Below are 22236 nucleotides of genomic sequence, written 5' to 3'. Positions count from 1 at the left end.
TATTTTTCTTCTGCTTCAGATATGTTACAAGAAACAGGGTAAGCTAAATTGAACTTGCATCAGGAAAGATCTTTCCTTTGTGTGAAAGTGTCTTTACTGGCTTGTGTGGATGATATAGCTACATTGGTACTTGGGATAGGGTTTCCATACTGGGTTTCAGTTTCACATCTTCTCTGTCAAGTGGTTTGTGCTCTCACCAGAGGAAAGGTCCAGTCTTACTGTTTCTCTGAAACAGATGCTTTGAGCTGTAGAAAAGCAAAATTTCCAGGTTGGATGCAGATGTAACTAACGAAGAAGGGTTTGCGCACAGGAGTGCCTGAGGAAAGGGAATTCTTTCCTCTGTCCTGCAGATAAGCTGATTATACTGAGGCTGGAACAGTGACTGCCTTTCTTGTTGCTGTAGTTGCATAGCAAATAAGTGGTGGTGGTCATAAAATTATTCATCTCTTTCTAAATCCTTGCCATAGTTTTTTTTCATAGCCTGCCGTAATGAGAGTCTCAAGCTGATTACATGGTAGGTACTGCTTGGGCCTGAACTTAGCTACTGTTAATTTAAGTCAGATATCCTCTTGTCCCCTATTAAAAGGCATAAAAGTGAGAAGGAGCTGACAAAGTTAGCTTTAAAATGGCACTTGAGTAAGTCTTGAGTTATCTTTCTTTTGAAATAGTGGTACATACTTACGTCATCTCCACTGTGTCTTGTTTTCTGGGATGAGTCACTGTAGTGGCAGAAGTAACGGGGCAAATAACCTTCTTATTGATCAGGCAGTTGGCACATATTTGGACAGTGAGATGTAGTGAGATATGTAGATATGATCTTTCCTGTGGTAACTGTATAATTTAAAAATGCCCTGAGGCATATAATTCAATCCACCCCAGCCTGCAGGAGTCTAACAGCTACAGTCCCTATGACTGAATCTCTGGGTCACTTTGCCTGTCATCCATGGTGGTTGCTGCTGCCTGCTCCAGTCACTGTAGCATTGGTGAAGGGTTACTTGCCTACCTGGTCATAAACCAGGAGCAAACAGGTGCTTTTTGCTGTGACTTCTAATTTGGAGAGTGTAGTTTGAAGCATGAGCTTAATTCCAGAGGAATTCCTGTAAGATGAAACCTTTAGTGAAACCTTTCTGGCAGAGGTTGTTGAGAATCTTCTAGGGACTCTTGTTTTCCCAGTCTCCTGCTTCTGTTGTCAGGCCTTTCAAAAGAACAGGCATGGCTTTCAAAAGAACAGGGGCTTCTGCTTTCCTTCTATCTGAAGTTAAGGTTATCTGTAGAGTTCTGAGGTAAGAAGCTGGAAGCAGTGGGCAGTCTGGTATTAAATGCTTGTGGCAATTTCCTTGAAGTAAAACTTCATTTCCTTTCTTGTTAAACACATCAGGTGGGCTTGGGGCTTTATGAAATCTTTTCCCTTAAAAGGAACCTATGCAGGATAGCTGTGTCCTGCAGGTATAATTTTCTGCCATTTTCTAATTAGCTGTTTATATTTTTCTTTGTAGAATGTGGTAGATGAGATTAGCTCTGTTGGGTTAGAGCATGGTGCTAATAACACCAAGGCTGTGGGTTCAATCCTCATACAGGCCATTTACTTAAGAGCTGGGCTTGATCATCCTTGTGGGTCCCTTCCAACTCAGAATATCCTGTGAATCTATTAACAAGTCAGCAAGCACCCACTTACCTAAATTTTGCATAGAACGAACATCCTCACACCAAGACTTCATGTCTCCCAGACCTAGGGCGTGCTTTCACAATGGGAAGTGCTGGAACCACTTCTGCACAGCAGAGTCCAAAATGTCTGTTAACCTTTGGAGCTGCAGAAGCCTGCAAAGATGGGGGCTGAGAGTCCTGAGATGTAAGCTATGTAACGCTCAAAGTGCTGAGGAAATAGAAGGGGGAGGATAAGCCTTCAAACCTGAGGGTACAAGTGGTAACTGCAGACACACTTCCAATCAATGTAATTTTGTGCCTATCAGCCTCTGGTTAATTCTTAGTGTTGCAATCCAAGATGTGCTCATAACCTGTTTTATAATTCTGTTCTTCTTTGTCTCTCCATTAGATGTCCTCATTGGGCAATTGAGCTCTGTATTGTAAGGTTAGCCGAAAAATGTAAGATAAAAATTGTATGTGAAAACTGTATGTTCTCATTCACTGTCCATGGGCAGGATTCATTCCCTGACATGGCTTTCCTGGTTGAGAAGTAGCTTTCTGGGAAAACATTGCCATTGAGGGTCAATTAAGTTAATAGGGTAGTTTAGTGAAGGCTGTTCTTTGAATTCTGTTTATGTAACTGTGTCAGCTGGGCAAGAAGAGAATTCTGCTTATTCTGATGGTACTCGGCTAATTATCTTGGACTAATCACAAAAGCATTAATAAGCAGGTAATGACACTATTCCTAACTGACAGCTCAGGCCCCTCTGTTAGGAGAAGCATGTCACTGGGAACCTCAGCAATACAAGCAGTCCTGTCTCAGCTTAGCCTGAAAGCAGTGTGGCATTGAGCTGTGTGCTTCTTGAAGTTGTGCTGGTGAGGCATGAATTTGGGGAAGGTTTATGGTCTACGTTAAGCAAAAGTTTGTGAGACTGAGCTGCAGCTTTTTGGAGGTTCTCCAGGCTGATCTCAGTAATTCAAATATAGGGGGTTTCCCCCTGTGGATGTCTTTGCCTCACTTTTAATATCAAAGTGAAAAGAATCTCAGAAATCTCTGAAGTTGCCATGTGAAATGTGCTGCATAAAATTGGTCATGAGAAGGTATTAGAAAGATGTGGATGAAGGAAGGATAACTGAGCAACAGATGATAGCTAGTTTAATTTTTTAATAGCTACCTGTTAATTTAAAAATGGGTTGAGGCAGTATTGTATTAATACTGTAATCTCAGTGTGGGAACCTCTAAGTACTTTAAGCCATTGCTGCTGTGTGGGCCAATTCAGGTTGATAATGAAAAGTTGAACAGGGAATGAAAGAGGATTCTTATAGTCAGCTGCTTGTTTGAGAGGAGCTGGTGCCACCTTCTTAAGACAGTGATACACAGAATCTAGCAGTGATCTCTGCTGAAATATGTATCAGTTCATCAGTTAATGCTAGGTACAGTGCAATGCTGACTAATAAAACTGATGCAGATTTTCTCTTTGGCTATTTCAGTATGACACAAGTGACATTTACAGAATTAGTGTGGGGTTTTTAGAAAAAAAAAAAGGAAAGTAATTAGGTTATAAATTTATTTTTGTTTCTGAGTTCTGGTATTTGAGTTCCACAGTATTTGTGGAATGGATGCAAGGAGCAAGTAGTGACGTGTGTCCCTGTTAACATATTTCAAATCTTACTCTGTGAAACAATTCTTATAGATGGGGAAAAGAAGGAAGAGGAAAATAGTTCTCTATAGATTTAACTTCTTATAATACATGAAGGGGACAATTTTGATATGGTTTACCTGTTTATTGTGTCTAGAGATTTCAGTACATTATTGCAAATGAAAGCTGTGCTCTGTCCTATTGCCAGGCAGGTTTGCATGAAACTTAAGCTTCACAAGGAAATGCTTATTATCCGTATTCTTCCACGAAGAAGCTTTGTCTGGCAATTATGTTAAACTTCTCTAACCACTCCACTGCACTCATTCCAGGGGTCAAATTCTGTAGGCTGTGGTATGAGTAACTCCGTGGCTGCATTTTATGATGCATAACATTTTCACCTTGCCTCACCTATTTAGTTTGACAGACAAGATACATTATTGAAGTTATCTGAAAATCTGAGAAGTCTTTTGAACCGTCCTGGGTGACACTTTAGTCATGCATACAGGCAGAAAGGAGTGAGCGAATTTTTGTCTGGAGACCCTTGTATAAACTCTTTTATTTTGTTTGTGAGTGTATAAAAGGCACACATTTGGTGTGTTTTAGTCTGTTGGATACACTGTGCACAAATGACAGGTGAAACCAGCTTCCCTGGACCCATCTGACAGGGTCCAGGGACAAATTTGTGTCTTTCATTTTGTCAGGTCTCATTTGAGGACTCTGGTCCCTCCTGCGTTGTTCTTGCTATGTGATGTGAACCCAGTTACATATAGTACAGTGACTCCAGCTCATCTCGTTTCTCTTCGGTGTTGATGGCCTTTCTGGCCGCACAAAGCTCTTCTTACATCAGCTATGAAGAATAACACCTAGTCTGCTCCCCTTTGAATTTTTCAGACCTTATTTCCATATTGCTTTGCTGCCACAAGGGGGTAATGTTGCTTCTGCTCCTTTCTGTCTCCTTTCAGAACCTAAAAGTTTCCGAGTTCTTGTATGAAGGGTAGCTTGAGGACCCTCCACACTCCCGAACGGCAGCTTATCTCTGTAGTTACCATACATTTGCAAGTTCTTCAGTGTTTGGAGAAAGGCGTGAATACAGGGACCCAGACGGGAAATGGCTCTAATACAGAGTGCAAGCAAGGGAGGAGCTTATCCTTTTAGCTTTTTTAAGGGTTTGAAAGAGATAGATGTGGATCTGAGGTGAGACAGGTATTTTGTCTTCCTCATATGTAAATGCTCATGAGTTAGAGCTCTAAAAGACCTCGACAACTTTGTAGAATTCGTCTGGACTTCTTGCTTATTGCCTACCAAGCCTGGAGCAAAGCTTTCTTTGTAGTCTGCCTTCTCAAAGGTTTTGTTTTCGTTTTAATGGTTGTTCACCCCCTTGGACGACTTTTGTAATATGGAGCTTGTTTTCTGGAGGATTGCTTGGCAGATGTTTTTTGGAGTCTGGGCAGTTACCTTTTCCCCCCCGAGCTCTGTTTTCTTCTTCAAGTATGCCTTGAGCTATTACCTAAATTTTGGAGCTTTTCCATAAGAAGGCAAGGAATATGTTTGAGGATTTTTTGTGTTGGGTGTGGTTTTTTTTCTAGTGCAAATAGGTATGGCTTGCTCAAGGACTTGAGGGGATGCCTCTTCTGGTTCTAAGTTGTAGATACAGTGCTGACTTGTGGTCGAACTGGGACCAGTCCATGGTTAAAGTAGATGGACAAGGTAGGAGCACCCGCATTCCTGCCCAACAGTGGTCAGTGCTGTATATTAAATGGAAAAGAGTACAGTCACTTCTGCAGCATTTGTTCCTGAGTTTGTGCTGGAGCCTGAGTTTTGTATGTGCAGCTCTGGCTTCTGACATAAATGACCAAGGCTAATCGGATCTCTACGTGTATTGACTTCTGGTAGCTTTCTCACTGTGCAAAGCACTGAATGAAAGGGTGTACGTCACTCATATCCTTGATTTAAAAACTAAATAACCAGAGCACTTCCTTGTCCCCTGCCGTGGATGCAGAGTTGCCTAGGAAGAGACAGTTCTGTGACTGGCATTTACCATCAAAATCAGAGAGGAGGATAGTGCTACTCACTTTACTATTTGGGGGAGAGGAACTAAAGCGGGAGGGAATTACCTTATATAAAGCTACAAAATGTGTTTTGTGGTGGAGAAAAGAATACACACCTAGTGTATTCTGCCTTTTTTTGTTCCATTCCTTATTTAGCAATATCACTGTAGTTACTACTGTTTTCCTAGTTACTTGCAGCAGCTGTGGCTTGCTTATTCAAGTGTTTAATATATATTGTGGTGTTGAGTTCACAGAGAAAGGGAGGCTTGAGCAGGAGAGGGGCACACCTGAGCTGTGGAGAAGAGGCAGCAGTATCTGGTGCTGGCTGCTCAGACTGCACATCAGTGGGAATGTGGCCGGTGCTAAATCTGAACAGACCTACCCAACATAATTTTCCTGACTGTTTTTGTTCAGACCCATTACTTGTGGAAACCTTGCTAGCCTTGTGGCCTGGCATTTGTAGTTTGGGCTCAGTATTTTGTTTAAAGTTATGGTGTGTAGACCTTACCGGTACTGTGGAAGGAAAGATTTTTCTGACAAGTCTTGGAGCCTCCATGTACACTGTGATAGTTTTGGAAGAGTTTATGCTGTGCTGTTTTCAGGCTTGGTAGAAATAATTCCAAAGATGCTTTGTTAAAATTCTTGAAAATGGTGGCGATAGAGATAAGTAATATCTCAGCAGTCAGTGGGAGTGCTGGGGTAAACAGAAGTTATAAATGGATTTGCAAGCAGAGACAAGAGGTTTGGGTTTGTGCTTGGGAAGACGTGCTTGAGGGTAGAAAGCCAGAACTGTGGGGTGTGGGAATGATTTCTGTAAATGTTAACCAGGGCACAAGAGTGAACAAAGACCTAATTTGTCTGTTGCGAACATAAAGTGAAATGATAGTCTGAGAGTGACATGAGCATTTAGACATGATAATTAGCAGTGTTTATATGTGAGATGTGCAAGCTGTGGACTAACTTGGTGAGTATCGTTTGTTTGGCTTTTACTAAAACTGAAAAATACAAATTAGTTTTATCATGAGACTGACATAAAAACATAGCCTGAACTATAGGAGAGATTGCCATGATACCTAAATGGTCAGTTAATGCCTTTGAGCTCTGAGGTTATTACTGTCGCCTTCCAGCTTTGTGGGCTTTTTTCCAGACCGAGCCTGCTGTCTCTTTGTGGGCAGGAAAGACTCTTTTACTGAAGTTCTAGAAGTTTGAGCTCTTTAGTATGCTGCTAGTTATGCAGAAGAACAAGTGAAAGAAGTGCCTGTTTTCTTGCACAAATATTCCTTCCCTGCCTTTGGTAGTTTCCTGATTTAAGACCAATGTAAGGTTGCTAGAGCTCTATTCTTCTTCACTGAGAGTTGGTGGGCGAGAAAAGTGATGTCTGGTGCTTTCATTCTTGCAGTAACTAATAGAGGACACTCCCTGCTGCCGAGTTTCCCCCCAGTGCTTTGGAAAGCTGGACGTGTATCTGCGGCCTTCGCCAAACTTGCAGCAAGGCGCAAGCTGCTTTTTCTTGGTCTGAATTTAAATATACAGCAATGACTGTAGCAGACTAAAAGAGATTCTTTTCTCCATGTTCCTCTTGTAGCAGCTTGACTTACAAACTAGGCAGGTATAGAAATAACTCTGCTTTCTCAAATACCTTTATGGTATTTTCCCATTTCAACCACTGCCCTTCTCCCACCCCTCTTCTTAGTAGTCTAGGCCTAGCAGTGAGGAGTTCACCTATAAAAGAAATGGGTAAAGTTTGTTCCTCTGCAATCTTCAGGCAACAGAAGCCTCTTTCCCTACAAGTGTCTTTTCTGTGGGAACTGTTCTGGAATTTCACCTGCTGCAGTGTGGCAGCAAGGGAACTTACTGAATTTGGATTAAAGTGATGTTTTAATGAGAATGAAAGAGGTATGTGCTTCCAAAGTGGCCTTTAATTTTGCTTCTGTTGAGATCTAGACTTGGGTGGGGTTTGGGGGTTTTTTGGTGGCGGTTTTCTCTGTGTGTGTATGGTTTTTTTAATTGGGTTTTGGGGGGGGGGGGGGGTTTATTGTTTTTTGGGTGGGTAGGTGGATGTTGGTTGTTGTTGTTTTGGGCAGGTTTTTTTTGTGGGGTTGTTTGTTTTTTTGAGGAATACATGCATGAGGTGACTGTAGACCAAAGATCTTGAATAAACACAAATTGCTTAGAAGTTTAAAGACAGCTGACTTCAAACAGATAGCTATTTGAGGATACCATAAAACGTATTCAGTTCTCAACTTTCCTACAACGAGGGAAGAAGTGTGAATAGCTTCCCTCTCTTGAAAGCCATCCTTTGTTAGGCTGTCTGTCTCCTCTGCTGTCTGCACATAGTTTCCCTGCAGCCACCTGATCCAGCTGCTGCAGGGTAGGCAGCATGTCCAGACAAGCTCACTTGACCAGGTAGAGTTGCTCCTGTTTCTTTTTTTTAATCTATGTGCCTTGAGTTCAGGTAATTGTAGAATTCTGTCTATGGGCTTATGCTCAGCTTACGATTAATGGAGGTTTGTGACATGCTTAAACTATCTAGCTGTGATTTCTAGAGCTTGTAGTCTAGCTTCAGGTAAGTCACGTTAAAACAGTGTCTAAGTTTCAATTTGGTTTTGGCTTTTGCAAAGAAACAAGTTTTGGGCAGGCCCCCAGACCTTCTGTTTCAGGCCTGCTTGCTAATCTAAAAGCTCTCCGTAGCTTTCTTCACTGTGGGGAAGAACTGGAGATGTTGGCAGTGTAGTGTGCCTTTTTATTGTAATACGAGCCCTTAAGTTTTAGATATGCATTCACTTTACATATATTGCATGTGTGCACTCACTCTTTATGCTCTTTAGAAATTCTCACAGCATGGTGTGTCTGGGGACAAAGTGCTCTTGTCAAATTATTTGCTCCTTTTTAATCTGGGGTGGAGAAGTTGCAGTAGGGTAGCATTCATCTAATCTGTGGTCCTGGAGCAAGAGGAGAGAGGGAGACCTGTGATCTGACTCAGTAATACAACTGTAACCAAAATAGTGGTGACTTTAGATTTCTCCAGTTGAGCTGTTCTGGTCTGTTGAATAACTAACATGCATTTTAAACATTTTCCACATACATATTTAACTGATTGCACCAAATGGCTGTTTGTGTGATGATGTAAGTGACCTCCTCCCTTGCTCTTCTTGAGAGAGCACCTGCTGAAACTGAAGGCTGTAAATAAACAGGGTTCATTATCTGCCAGGAAACTGACTCATTTTTCTGCTTGAAATGCATTAGGATCAAATCATTCCCCTGTCTTCCTGAAGTGGGAAGGCGGGACAAAATGACTGAACTACCCTGCCAGTCATCTGTTGACCAGACTTTCTTCATTACTCCAGCGTGAAGAAGAGCATTTTAAAGGAATTGCTTGATTTGTGATGAGACCTCTGTTACCATAGCCTTAGAAACCTATGGTATGGCTTCTGCCCCCTCAAGAAAGACACCTCCTCTTCAGTTCCCTATGGAGAAACATGAGTCGTATGTAATTATCCCAGAAGCTGACGCAGATCTGTGTGTGGGTAAGCAGAGATTTCTGCTGGCCACAGTGTCTCTGGTGTTGGGATCTCCCGGAACAAGGTGAATTTGAAGCAGACATGCAGACGAAGGTAGGCAGAAGAGCCCTCAGAAGAGTAAAGCTGTCTGCAGGCTGAAGGAGTTCAGTGTGTTAGCTATGTTCTCACCGTGCTTTCAAACCTTACCATAACTAGAAACCCATACCCTCTAGCTGAATTTCTGGTATAATGGCATGTTGTTAAGGGTCTAGGTGGAGAAATGTGACGTCTGTCTTCAGCTCGGCTCAGGTGCCTGCCTCATCCTGAGCACTGGTGTGAAACTGCCACTGTAGAGCAATATAGCACATGCGGTGGCTTGAACTGATTTTAATTTCTTCTCTCCTCCTGTTCCTCAAGCTTTGCCCCTGAAAAATGGAAGTGCAAGATCTTTCGTTGGTTCTTTTCATGTTGGAGTTATTGCCAAAACTAATCAATGCTGCTTGCTGTAGCTGGTCTTGACCCTTTTAATATCTGTCATGGATGTGCGTTCTCTCTTGCTTGTTGAAATAATCATTTCCCAGATGCTGTATGATGAGGACCTCTCCATAATGTTCATTCATTTTCTGTTCTGATGCATGGCCTTTTTCAGCAGGTGAACTAATAGATTAACAGTGCAGCTTTGGGTCTTCTTAAAAGAATTTGTCACTTTCTGTAAAGCCACCCACCTTCCCTGTGATGAGCTCTAGAGTTGCTGTGTAGCTTCTGTGGCATCAGGTGGTAAATGGAAATTGTAGTTCCTGGTCCAAGAGCAGAGATGCAGTAATAGCGCAATTCATTTTGTGGTATTACTTTCTAGTTAAATTGAAGTAAGTTTAAAGGGTTAACCATGTTTTCCTTGAAACTCTACTCCCCACCTTGTAATTAAGAGAACTCAATTCCCAGTGCTCATTTCTGCTGTTCAAACTCTTACCTATACTTCTTTGTTTCATGTAATTGTGCTCTTTTTCTCTGCACTCCTTCCCATCTTGGCTGAAGACCTTATGTGCTGTCTCTTTTCTGACTGAGAAATCCTTACAGTTTATTTTCTACAGGATTCTTGCCCAGAATCAGTGAAGGGGAAAAATCACTTTCTGTGATAACTTCTGCCTTATATCGGATCTGCTCCTCTGACAACTCTGCACCTCCAGCTGGGAAGGATGTCTTCTCTGTCCCTACTTGTACCTTCAGCGTTAACACAAGTTCTTTCCCACAAACAGACCAAAGTGTTCTACAAAAGCTGTGTTTGGAACTTGTCTCTGATCACATATTGCATCTTTGCTTTCTTTAAAGAAAGGAAATCTTCTTGTAAAAGTTGCTCATTGTATGGAATAGCTTAAGAAAAGTGATGAAAAGGATGTCTAACAGGGTTTAGATACTCATGAGAAAGACAGCCACCAACTCTTGTTCCTCACTGAGGATGAGTTGTTTGGCACGGATGTGAACAAGGGGATGGAGGAGCTAACTCAGAACTGTAAAAGTGACTGTTGAGGTTTTAATGAGTAGTGATATTTTCAGGTTATTTATCTCTTGTAGATGGTTAGAACTATCTTAAGAAAAGCTTGATCCTTTTGTTTGACTATTTTTTCTCTCCTAATCTCTGTTTCTGACCTGTCCTAATCCAGTCTTGACGCCAGGCTAAATATGTCTAACCATAACCATGTGAAAGCTGAAACAGTCTAGAAATGTTAGCTTTGAGGTATCAGAGCAGATTATGTTAAGAACTTAATTTTAGAAATCATTTTTTCAGGCAATCTTTAGAACTGCATACTGATTGCTTTTTTATTTTAAGCTTCAATATGAAACTGGTGAAGAGCAATAGTGTTTTTCTATTTGAGAAGGGCTACAAAACTTTTATGGAAAATGAAGCTATGGAACAAAATGCTTGATGGTTTCTGCTTACGTGATTTCAATTTGCTTTTTGAAAGTAGGCAACACAATACAGATGTCTGAAATAATTTTTTCCTATTCTTCTGAGAAAAGGGAAGGGAAAAACAACCAAGCCAGTGAGATTTTTATTTAAAATAGTTTTTTAGTGCTCTATCAAGGCTATAATTGATCTCCTAGAATGAATTTGGTTTGTTAACAGTTAATAATTGAATTCAAGGTTTGAGGGAGGGTATTGGTGTTACTGGACAGCTGAAGAACATTCAGCTGTTTTCATGCTTCAGTTTTCTTGTTATCTTTAGGTTATACATTGCCTGGCTGTAAGAGGAAGATGATTGAAGGGAGTCTAGTTTTAAACTGTTGCTATTCTTTACCTTCTTGTGGGAAACCACGGGAGCACATTCACAGGGATGAGCGCTTGGGGGAACTGAGTGCTGGCTGTAAATTGGAGGGCTGAAAAAGGGATGTAATATGTAGTGTGATAATTTTCACCTCTGAATGGGCAGTATGCAAAATAGAAGTCTTCTCAGGGAAGACACAAAACCAGGGGAGGAAAGTCAGAGGCTTCCAAGAGTCGTCAATATACTTTTGCTTCAAAGGATAACTAGGAATTGCTGTTTTAAGTTTTCCTCATAGCTGAAGGCTGGCAGTAGGGGAGGAGTAGGTGTGATTGCTGTCCTTAGAGTGCTTCATTTTACTGGTTTGCCCTGGTTGTTGGTGAAGAGCAGCTTAGGAGGATGGCAGCTGACTGAACACCCTTTCGATTCTAAGGAAACTGAGCCTCAGTGCTGTTTGTTAACACCTCCCTTTTGGGTAGGGAGGAAAACCCGTCCCTCAGTGTGGCTTGGAGTAGCATTACTCAGTAATGCACCTGCTGTGACAGCAAATCTAAGACGTAGTGTAGGGATTGCATATCCTTAGAAACTGTTACTGAAAAGTTAAATTTGCTGCAGTTAAGTATCTTCTCAAAGCCTGCTGAGATGAATCTCTGTCCCAAAAGGCTTTGGTGGTGATCCTCACCCCCGTAGGGAGAATGGGGGTATAGCCCAATGGCTGATGTGCTGTGAGAAGATGGCTTCATGACTTTTTTCCCCTCGAACTGCAGCTTCTGGCATCCAGCTTCATTCCTGAAAAATCTCCCTTTTTTGCTTGTAGTGTCCTGTATGCGTGCGTTCCTTCTCTCTCCCCTCTCTAGAAGTGTCGTGTAACTTGGAGTCTGCATCCTTTGCCCCCTTGCTAGCGATTGCTGCAGACCTGAGTTAACAGAGGAAGTGTAGAGCAGCAGTTCCAGAGCTGTTGATGTCTGACAGAAAAGGAGCCTGATCTCAATCAGAGAGTTGAGATCTCAGTGCTGCTAAACAGAGGCAATTTATATCTTATAGTAGTTTTAATAAAAAAAATAAACCCAACAAAAACTACAATCCCCCTCCTCCTAATTTAGCAAGCTGGGATAGAAGCATCTCTCAGAGTGAGCAGAGTTAATCTTCATCCTTTGCAGGAGTGACTGACAACCTGGAGGATGATAATGTGTGATTTTTTTTTTTTTCCTGGTGAGCGGGGGAAGAGAGTAGAAATTGCAGTTTCTCTACTAATTGTACTTTAGATGTCATTTGTGACAATTTCATATTGTCTAGACAGAGATAGTGGAGCAATTGCTTCCATAGAGCCTAGTGTTAGCCTGTTATATATCTGGATAGCAAAAATGGGGGATGTGGGAGAGGAGGAGGTTGCTGTAAGCTGCAGAAAGGATTCGGGAATCAAGCGTGATCTACTGAAATGTTTCAAAAGGAGATGCAAGCAATATGCATTTCTGTTCTCTCTTTTCATGCTTCTCTGTTGGAAACTTAAATGTTTAGTGGCTAGCAGTTTAGTGTAACAGGGCTGCTTCTATTCATCCGTGGATTATGTTTGTCCTCCTTAGCAGCATTGCTCCCAACCTTACATTTACTGTGGTAGGATGTTGGACTACCTTACACTTCGGGTTTACTGAAAACAAATAGTCTGTGTCTCTTTTGGGATTTCTGGTGCCAGAAGTTATGGGTGTGACACATAAGACTTGGCAGAATGCAGCATGACGTACTTTAAGAGTATTTATCTGCCCCTTCCTGAGGGACAGTAGGTTACACTACCAGTGACACAGATGAGACACTTTGATGATTATAGGAGTGTATCTGTTATTGAACCCATTTGTCAGTACTAAATGCATTTGGATTTGTAACTTTGGGTCCCAAGGGCTAAGTCTAGAATAAGTCAGTTAAAAATGGATTTTATTTGTGCTTAGTACTCTGCCTCAGTACAGATATTGTTATTCTCTGGAGCATTAAGCACAGAGATGGTCTGTCTGGATCACATGAGGTTGCTTGTTGCCTTGTTTTGGATTTTTTGCCTGTTGTGTGTATTTGTATCCCTCTGTTGATTGCTCTGTGATCTGAGAGGGCACAGTTGTAGGATAATTAAGATCTACTAATCAGACTTAAAATCAGCTCTAGCTTTTAGCAGTTACTGTTAACTGAATTAATTATCTTTGTCCACATGATCTGAATGTGGCCCTAGTATGTGGCTTGTGTGCCTCATTGCGAGGTAGTGCAGGAGCTGGATTTGGTCTTGGCCGGCTTGGAAGGCTCTGCTGGAAAGGCCACCTTAACTGAGACCATTCAACTTGGACAGTGAAAGCTCAGAGAGGGTTCTGGGGAATGCATTTAACAGAATGTTTGCCATCCTGTTCCTTACAACCCTGTAACTACTGGTCTTCCATGGGAGCCTTTCTGGTGAAGATGTACCTGCTGCAGCAGCTTCTGTTGCTGCATGGGATGGAGTTGCAGGCTGTTCAGGTGGTGTCACAGGGCTGTTGAAGCCCAGAGGAAGTCTCTTTACCTGGACGCTTGGCCATCCTGTGGCTCAGGCAACTGTTGGTTGCTAGAGTAACCCATACCAGGTCTCATCTGAGCTGCCAACTACCTGCTATAGCAAGACTCTTCAAATATTTATTTCAAGGATCTGTTGCAGTGCAGTGGTGAGAGCGATGGATTCCCGAAAGTGCTGTTCCCAAGCCAAGCAGACGGTCTCTTTGCCGACCCACACCAAGTTACAGTGATGTGTGCTCTGCTTCTGCACCCTTGTGGTGTCCTCTGCTTAGCATAGATTTTGATTTCTTTCAGCATAGCTACTGGATGCTTTCTGAAGGTCAAAGTCAATGATCATCTTAGGCAGTTGCCAGTTTTTCCAAAGGCGAGAAGGCAAATATGTGTGGAGAATACCAGGAGACTTCTTTTTAACAGGGTTTGCTAGGCTGTGCAGCATGTACTGGTCATCTTCCCTTGTGGCTTTGATTTTACTGTGTCAGGTAGTGGACAGAGGCTGAAAGGCTGGGAAAGAGGGTGGGATGTGTAGGCACCAGGACTTTTGATAGGAATGAGTTTGGTGATCATTTGTGTGCACGTTATTGGAACACCATAGGCATTGCTCACATCACGAGGCAGCTGCTGTTTCTAGGGTTGTGACCCTGCCAGAATCTGCATGTTCTGGAAGCTCTTTCTCCTTGATTAAGTCCAGTGATCAGGCAGGATGTTCCAGTAGGGTGGCAGCCTTGGCATATCCAGGTTGCTTGCAAAATGCTGTTTTTGGGGCACTCTGCACAAGCAGCTTTGAAAAGCAGATTTCTAAGAAACATGTTGGTATTGCAGTGGCATTAACCTAGTCTCTGAACTCTGAGCCAGTGGTTTAGAAAGGGCCAGCTGCCTAAGCAGGTAGAATATCCTTTCTGCTGGTTTTAATCTGTCTACCTTTCCCTAGAGAGAATTAAAGCAGTATATATGTGAGGCAAGTAATAGGTATACCTGCGTACCTCACAGGTATAGGACTTCAGGTATACCTCATAAGGCTGTAGCACTGTTCATTCTGGTTTGGCTGCTTTTTGTACATACTGATATATAGTTGGAGCAGAAGGAAGGGTTTGGTAAAACAGGATTGAAGTATAACGACTTTCTGGGTAGCCAAGGGATTCATAATATCTAGCAGTATTGAAGGGTAGAGCTTTTGACTCAGTAACCCAGGAACCAGGGGAATTAATTAATCTCAAAGTTTAAGAGATTTAATAACTGTTCTTGAATAAGACAAATGGTTGCCAAACAACTTTGTGCTAGAAGGGGCAGGATTTCTTGTTTTGTCTATGGTCCCAGTGCCTTGCAGCAAGTACTGAGTTTCTCAAGCTGACAAACACTTTTCCAACTGGCAAACTGAAGCAATCTCTCGCTGTTTTCTGTATTCTAGATCTATAATGTTAGAAGGAAGTACACTTTTTTTTTTTAATTGCTGGAAGACAGTAAAAATTTTTCTTGAGATCCTGATGGGTGGGCTGCTGCTAGGAAAAAAGACGTCTCATTTGCAATTCTACTGTCTTTATGTGGCTAGAAATGGGAAGTTGGGTGTGGATTTTATCTGGTCCTTCTTCCTGCTTCCTGTGTTGATGCTTGCTGTCCTGAGTTGCAAAGGCTAGCTGATTATTATGAATGTGGGGCTAAGACTGAAGGATTCAAATCTTTCTCAACAGCTGTGTGTGTGAGTGACTAGAACAGATGTGGTGTTGGACCTCTTTGACTTTCAAACCACCACTATTTTCATTAAGTTACAGACTGGAAAACTGTATTTAGCAGGAGTTCTGAGGTAAAAGGATTTGAAAGGGAACTCAGTGATCTTAAAAACTTTGAGAGTTGGTTTTTCCACTTTCTGTGCCTGCCCCAAATCATCTCTCTTGTGTTAATCTAATGGCTGCAACAGGCCATGAGTCAGTCTTTAAACAGTGCTGTCCTCTGGTTTATAAGAGAAGCTAGACAGAAGTGCGTGTAGAAGCTAGGGTTGAGGACATGTTCCTGCTATATACTTTTGAATCTGCTGCCTTCATGACTCAGTCTCACTTCTCATATATTCAGGCTGTCTGGCTGCATTTGCATACATTTACTTCTTGAGTGAATATTTGGTATCTCTCCCTGTGGCTGATTAAAATACAGAGGAAAAGAACATTTTTTTTTTTTTTGGTAGCTGAAAACCTCTCTTTCAGAGCCTTGAGACTAAGATTCAAGATCTTATTGTGAATAGACACCAGTGGTGCCCTTAAAGTCCACATGCTAATGTGTGTTCTTTGTCCTCTGCTCCCTGGCCCATTCCATGTGTAGCCATCTTTGAGCAGGTAAGAATTTGGCAGATGGCCAATGCAGTGATAGTGTTTATGGACCTGACAAATTGGGATGGATTTTCTCCAGAGAAGTGACATCTACATCTTTCTCTTGGAACTTGGAAGCAGATATGGGACCACTCTTCTTCCTTACTTGAGGTGTTCTTTCTCCTGTGCCATGAGAATATAAAACTTTGAATAGCTGTGTGGTGAAAACACTTACGCCATCAGTGAGTGGTTCAGTATGTTGCAGAATTCTCTTCTCGAATGACAGAAATAGTCTTAAGAGGTTTAAGAAAGTAGATCATATATAGGAGGGATGTTCCTGAATGGTCTTTGACGTTGTAATTTGTTTTTCCTTTCTAGGAGGTTGCTGGAGTCTTCCCTCATTTCATTATCTCGCTATGATGGAGCAGGATCCCGGGAACATCCAATCTACCCAGATCCAGCCAGGTAAGATCTAAATGCAGTCTAAAGGCATTTAAGTTTTAAGTTCCATGTGCAAGAGCATAACTTCAGTATAACAGACTGAATCCTCTGTCATTGGTTCTAATATTGGGCTTATCTCCTTCTTAATGACTTGCCATGGGGACAGAGAGCAAAACAAGTGAGCAGATGCTATTAAGTCTGGGGGGAAATGAGGAAAACAGGAAGGAGTTACTGTTGAAGCAAACACATAAGAATTCCTGAAATCGTTTGGGATGGAGAACACTAGGTGGCAAACAGATCCAACAGTAAATGAGATACAGCAATATATTAAAAACCTCTTTTGAATAAAAATGAATTAAAAAACAAATAATCTATTCAGGAGAAAGAGGGAATGCAGTAAAGGCAGTTAGGAGCTGGTGTGAGCAGACAACGTGCTTGGAAGCTTGAATTGTCTCCATAAATGTATCGATACAAAAGAGAGCATAGCCAGAAGGTTATGTATACTTAACTAAGAACAAAATACTGACAATTATTTTTGAAGAGTCATGAATCATTGACATTAGACATAGAAACACCTGTAGTGCTGCTTAATCTTCAAAAGAGGTGGGAGTGTTTCAGAGGACTAGAAAAAGCAAATGTGGCAGTTATCAAAAATGGAAAGAAATTATCTTTGCAGTTTCTATTTAGTGTATTAAGAAAGCAACAGATGGGATACTGCGACCCAAAGACTCTGTCAGAAGAAATGATAGAATCGTGAACAGTAAGGAGCTTTGGAAACTTTCAAAGAATAAACCATGACAAATAAGCTTTCTTTAGACGAGTTTAGCAAAGCTATGACTGAAGAAACTCAGTAAGAGTAAAATATATCTGATTTAGCCTTTTGGGGAATCTCTTGCATAGCTGTGTGAATTGAAGGCTACTAGGATTTATCATAAGGAAGAGTACAGGAATACCACTGAAAATTAAATCTTGAGTTGCTGAAGGAGGGTTGTTTTGTGAGTTTGTGGGGGGAGGGGTTATCTTGTTATTTTCTTCATCATTAACGACAAAATCTGTATTTTTATACAGATGAGACTCTTAAGTACAAGTTCTGAAATAAAAGGCTGTGTTGCAAACTGGCCAGATGGCATAATTGGTAAATAATTCCTTGTTAACTGTCTCTGTAGATAAAGCCTTGTAGAGGTGAAATCTTATATTGGTTTTTTTTCCATTTATCATGAAGAAAGTTGTTTTGTAAAGATAATTCAAAGGTTTGGAATGATGTAAACAAAATTGTAGTGAAGTGAAAGTATGGTGGAGTGTTCTGCCTATATGTAAGTTCCTTTGGAAACCAACCTAGGTGACTGCTGAAGGTCTTGGCAACTGCATATCAGAACTACTGATAAATGTAAAAGCTTCTAAATGGCAGTTGGTTAAATGACAGGTAAAGGGATTGATTTACTTGGAAAGATGAAAATTATATTCTACAAATATTCATTTAAAGCTCTTGCTGCATTCAGGTTAATTTATGAGCACCAAAAGCTGCTGTATTGCTGGAAGTGCACCATTCCTTGTTTCTGGAGTGCCTTGTCCAAAGCAGGCAGATTGATAGAGCAGAGATTTTAAGAACTGATTCCAGCTCTCTGGGAGCTGCCTTTTAAAAAAGAAAAGGAGGGCCTGCCTAGGTATCTGAGTTCTTTTTTTTGCCAGATGTCTGCTATGATGAAGCTCAATAAAATGTATGAAAAGGGAACAGTGCCTGAGACATTTCCTAGCATAAGGAGCATTGTCAAAAATAGTTTTCTACTTGAAGCCATTTTAGAACTGATACAGTGCTCTTCATGTGACCGTTCAAGTGGTTTTTAGGTTGTGGTAGAAGCTCCAGTGGCTTGAGTTTATAAGGAGCTTTGGAAGAAAAGTCCAGTTTTGAAACTCTTCTAAGAGAGTTCCAGTAAATATCACTGTCCTTTTCAGAGGATGAGATTCATAGATGCATAAACAGTACCAGCTGGAAGTTTGAGTGGGATAGGATTAGAGTCTTCCTCCATAAACCTTACTGGTGTGCTGGGCTAGTAGGATATTTTTAACTGTCCCTTTAACTTGTTAGAAATTTGAAAAGTGATTAAAAGGAGTGTTACTGCATTTTGAAGGGTTTTTTGTAGCATCATAAGTTCCAAATGTAAACTTGTGTCTTTGAGGAGTTAAATAACAAGGTGGAGAAGTGAAACAAAGGTGAAATAAACACATCTATATATATAAATAAACATCTGTATATGTCTTAGTGTGTTTGTGTTTTAAATATATAATAAAAATATATACCTCCTTAAGACCAAGCTCTCTCCAATGGAGTATTTTTTTAAAGACTACATAAACTACATGATCTGAAAAATTTATTTTTGAGAGCATGTGTATGTGTTAGTTTTGTTCCTGCATTTACTGTCTGTAATGGTGCTATATTTGAATAACCCAGGTCAGCAGTGAGGCAGGGAGAATATTTTTTGAAGTTCCCTCAGATCTAGAATGAATAGTCTAATGTAGACTGCAGTGGTATTTCTCAGTGGCCTTGCTGAACTTCTCTAAAGTCAGCTTGGCTGTTCTGTCATTCTCCACAGTTTCAATATGTACTGAGCTCAGAAAATAATCTGCAGAAGAATCAAATAAAGCTGTCATCAAAGAACACCTATAGTAATGTTTTTTAAATAGAAATACTCAGTAAGAGTTATGTATGCTCCCAGGCTGCATATATAAGGCATCACAGCGTGTTCATTGGATATATCTCTAGAAAAAAATCTAAGCGGTTAGATTTACACTTTTCTCTCTGTGTATCAGGCTTAAGCTTCTTGTGTTGTCTTTTGAGACCTTTTTCACAGTCTATCCAGTGTACACACCATGTGCTGTCAGGAAGCTGAATCTGGCATCTTGTCATCGGTTATGGCCAGTCTTTATTGCCTACTCTTTCTTCTAACAAGCATCACCAGGTTTTTTCTTCTCGTGTCCTGCATAATTTTAGAGGACTGCTAAACTCATTCTTCATATTCTTCTGTAATATTCTCCCTAGGTGTGATGCTAGGAAAAAGAAAAGTTTCAGTGGTTACACTGCTGGACTGCTGAGACCACTGTTTGTGTTTTCCAGTGTTTGCCTTGTCCATGTTCCTCTTTTTTCTCTCTCTACATATTATGCTGTAGATTTATTTTTAGGCATGCACAAATGCTTTGGCTTATGGAAAAGCCCAGAGAAGAGAACAGCTCCTCATTTATGACTGCACATCTGTAATACCTTGCTTTTTGTACTTGGCCTATTAAGTCTTATGGGGAGTAGAGAGAAGTGATGTGTTAGTCCAGCAAAGCCGCCTTCTTTATGTAAGCATGAGCAGGTGTAACTCATTAAACAGTGCATAAAACATTCTAGAGGAATCAAGCAGAGTGTGCCATTCCTCTTACCCTTTTGATGCTTATTGGCTTAAGTTTTTACCCCCCTGAATGTGTAGTCTGTCTCCTGAACTTGTCCTCCGCCCAAGTTAGAATTCACATCTAACCAAATAAGGCTAATGAAATGATAAATGAAGCATCTGAGCTGTCTGGATTTTAACACTGAGTAACTGTGTCACAGAAAGCATGTGCGAGGAGCTGTGGATATGCACAGGGTAGGAAAAGGGAGTATGTGTTTACCTGTCTCAAGGGAGTAATACTGGTGTGTGATAGCTCATGCAAACAAATGCTAGGTTATGCATGAGAGAGAATTAAGAGTTAATTGCAGAGGAAAGGTTTCCTTTCAGTGGGATGCAAGGCTTTTAAAGCTCCACTTAACATATATCTAGTGGATCTGTTGAAATTGCCACTGTATAAAATCCCTATAATTTAGATTACAAAGTTATTAAAGCTGTGAAACCTTTTTTCTCCTGCTTGATATTCCGTGGTACTCCATAAGTACCATCAAAACAACAGCACCTTCCTTCAATGTTTATTTGAACGGTGCTGCTGTTTGGCATTGCAGGCAGAGTTCACATTGGGACTGGGCTTGGTTCTTAGAAGTGGTGCTTGATGGGCTTACTTGAGTGAACTGGTAATAAATGAATCAGTGAGCTCCAGAGAGTCCTGAGAAGCCAATTTCTCTGTGTTGTGGATGAGCTTTTTGTCTGTAGGTACTTGTATGGTGCTTCTGTTTGCAAAGGGGATCATGTGGGAGTATAGTGTATAAAGGGAAAATTACTTCTCCTTGCTTTCTTTATTTACTCTATCTTACTCATGGATAAAATGCAAGCAGTCAGTTTTCTGATAGGATGTTACTGCCCTGGCACTTGGAGTTCAAAAGGAAAAATAGGACTGGCTGTCATTCTAGACTTATGTAATGAGTATTTATGTATCTTTTTCTTGCTCAGGTTGTCTCCTGCTGCATATTATGCTCAGAGGATGATCCAGTATCTTTCCCGGAGGGACAGTATTCGACAACGCTCTATGCGGTATCAGCAAAACCGTCTCCGCTCTTCCTCCTCGTCTGCTTCCACTTCAGAGAACTCAAGCCCATCTGTGGAGGGAAATGATCTGGAATTTGAAGATTTTGAGTAAGTGTGTGTGCTGCCTAGCCCTCTTGCTTGAGTCTGTTGTCAGCACAGGACTGCTTTCTGGTTCCTTACTGTTTATCAATCAAAGACACCTTAGGCTTCTTGTAGGAACAGGTTAAGTAAATCAATCAGTAATTAGAGTAGTGGTTGCTAGAAATAGGTCTTGTAATTTCTGTTGTGAAAAATAAGGATGTTGTACGCTACCTTCAACACTTTAGGCTATCTCAACCACATTTAGAAGATGGGTTAAATTAAGAAAATGAGAATATTTTTCTCCTATGGAACAGATGGGGAACCAAAAGTTTACTAGAGTTGTCAAATCTTGAGACAGAACAGGAATCACTAAGAGGATTTGCAAGACTTAATTCTTTGGTCTAAGGCTATAGGAGACAGCCAAACATGTCCTGTTGTTTTTACTTGCTCTATCTCTATAGCTTTGTCAAATTAGCCGACATTCCTGGGATTGGGGGTTTCTTGGTTTGGTTTTTTTTTTAAATTTGGTGATTGTGAATCTGTGTTAAGGCTTAGTTTCCTGTAACGAGAGAAAAAGGCCTCTCGTGTCAAAGTGAGCAATGACTGTGCATCCACACCTTAGGAGAATATTCCTGTTAGCCACTGTACTTCTTGCTGAGTGGTTCTGCTGACAAACTTTTAAAGTCTGTTCTCCAGCATCTGCTTTTGGACTTCGAGTGATACCCAGTGTAATCCCAGCGAAAAATTTATTGTAAACCCTTTCCAATAAATGAAAGAATTTAATAATATATTCTTTAGATGGCATGTAGACCAAAAGCTCAGGAATTTAGATTAAAATCCATTTTAGCAGCAAAGAGGATATAACCTTTCTAGCCTGTCTTTGGTAATTTCCTTTTAAATGCAGGATTTTCCCTGAGTAGTCTTAAGTATTTCACTGAATTTTCCTCCATTTGTGTATATCTCATTTGAAACATAGGATAATTCTGAGCATGGTTGTAGAAGTAGTCTATGGTTGTAGTGTAGTAGGGAGGTGTGTTTGATGGGAGCTGTGAACTCCTCAAAAAATCTGGGTTGTTACGTTGCAGTTGCCAGCAAAGGATGCTGTCAACTTCCCTACTATTTTAATTTGCACTTCACTTGCTGCAGTGGCACATACTTGAGATGGCACATTGTTAAAGTTCCATGTCCTTTGTGTCAGGGTGAAGTCCCTTGGTGAAGGACATTAGTAACACTAGCTATTCCCAAAAGCAAGATACTAATCCCTTTCTAAGTGGTGGTAGATTATTTTTTTCATAGAAAGTTGTTCTGTGAAAGTTGTTCTGTGAAGCTGTCATTTCATGCTCCAGCAATTAAATATTCTGAAGTACA

At 40.9% G+C, this 22236-nt stretch overlaps 1 protein-coding gene across 3 annotated transcripts in view; it reads left to right on the top strand.

Annotated features, from left to right (window-relative positions):
* The window catches only part of AMBRA1 (autophagy and beclin 1 regulator 1), a 129282-nt gene that overhangs the window by 16534 nt on the left and 90512 nt on the right, over positions 1–22236 (top strand). For all 3 annotated transcript variants that reach the window (XM_039552530.1, XM_039552529.1, XM_039552528.1), the window contains 2 exons: positions 16292–16378; positions 20713–20895. In XM_039552530.1, the coding sequence (XP_039408464.1) occupies positions 16292–16378; positions 20713–20895 (270 nt within the window). The remainder of the gene's footprint in view (positions 1–16291; positions 16379–20712; positions 20896–22236) is intronic.

This window comes from Corvus cornix, chromosome 5 (genome assembly GCF_000738735.6).
Source record: "Corvus cornix cornix isolate S_Up_H32 chromosome 5, ASM73873v5, whole genome shotgun sequence".
Lineage (NCBI taxonomy): Eukaryota > Metazoa > Chordata > Aves > Passeriformes > Corvidae > Corvus > Corvus cornix.
The sequence above is the reverse complement of the archived record's forward strand: the minus strand, read 5'-3'. Positions and strand labels throughout refer to the sequence as shown.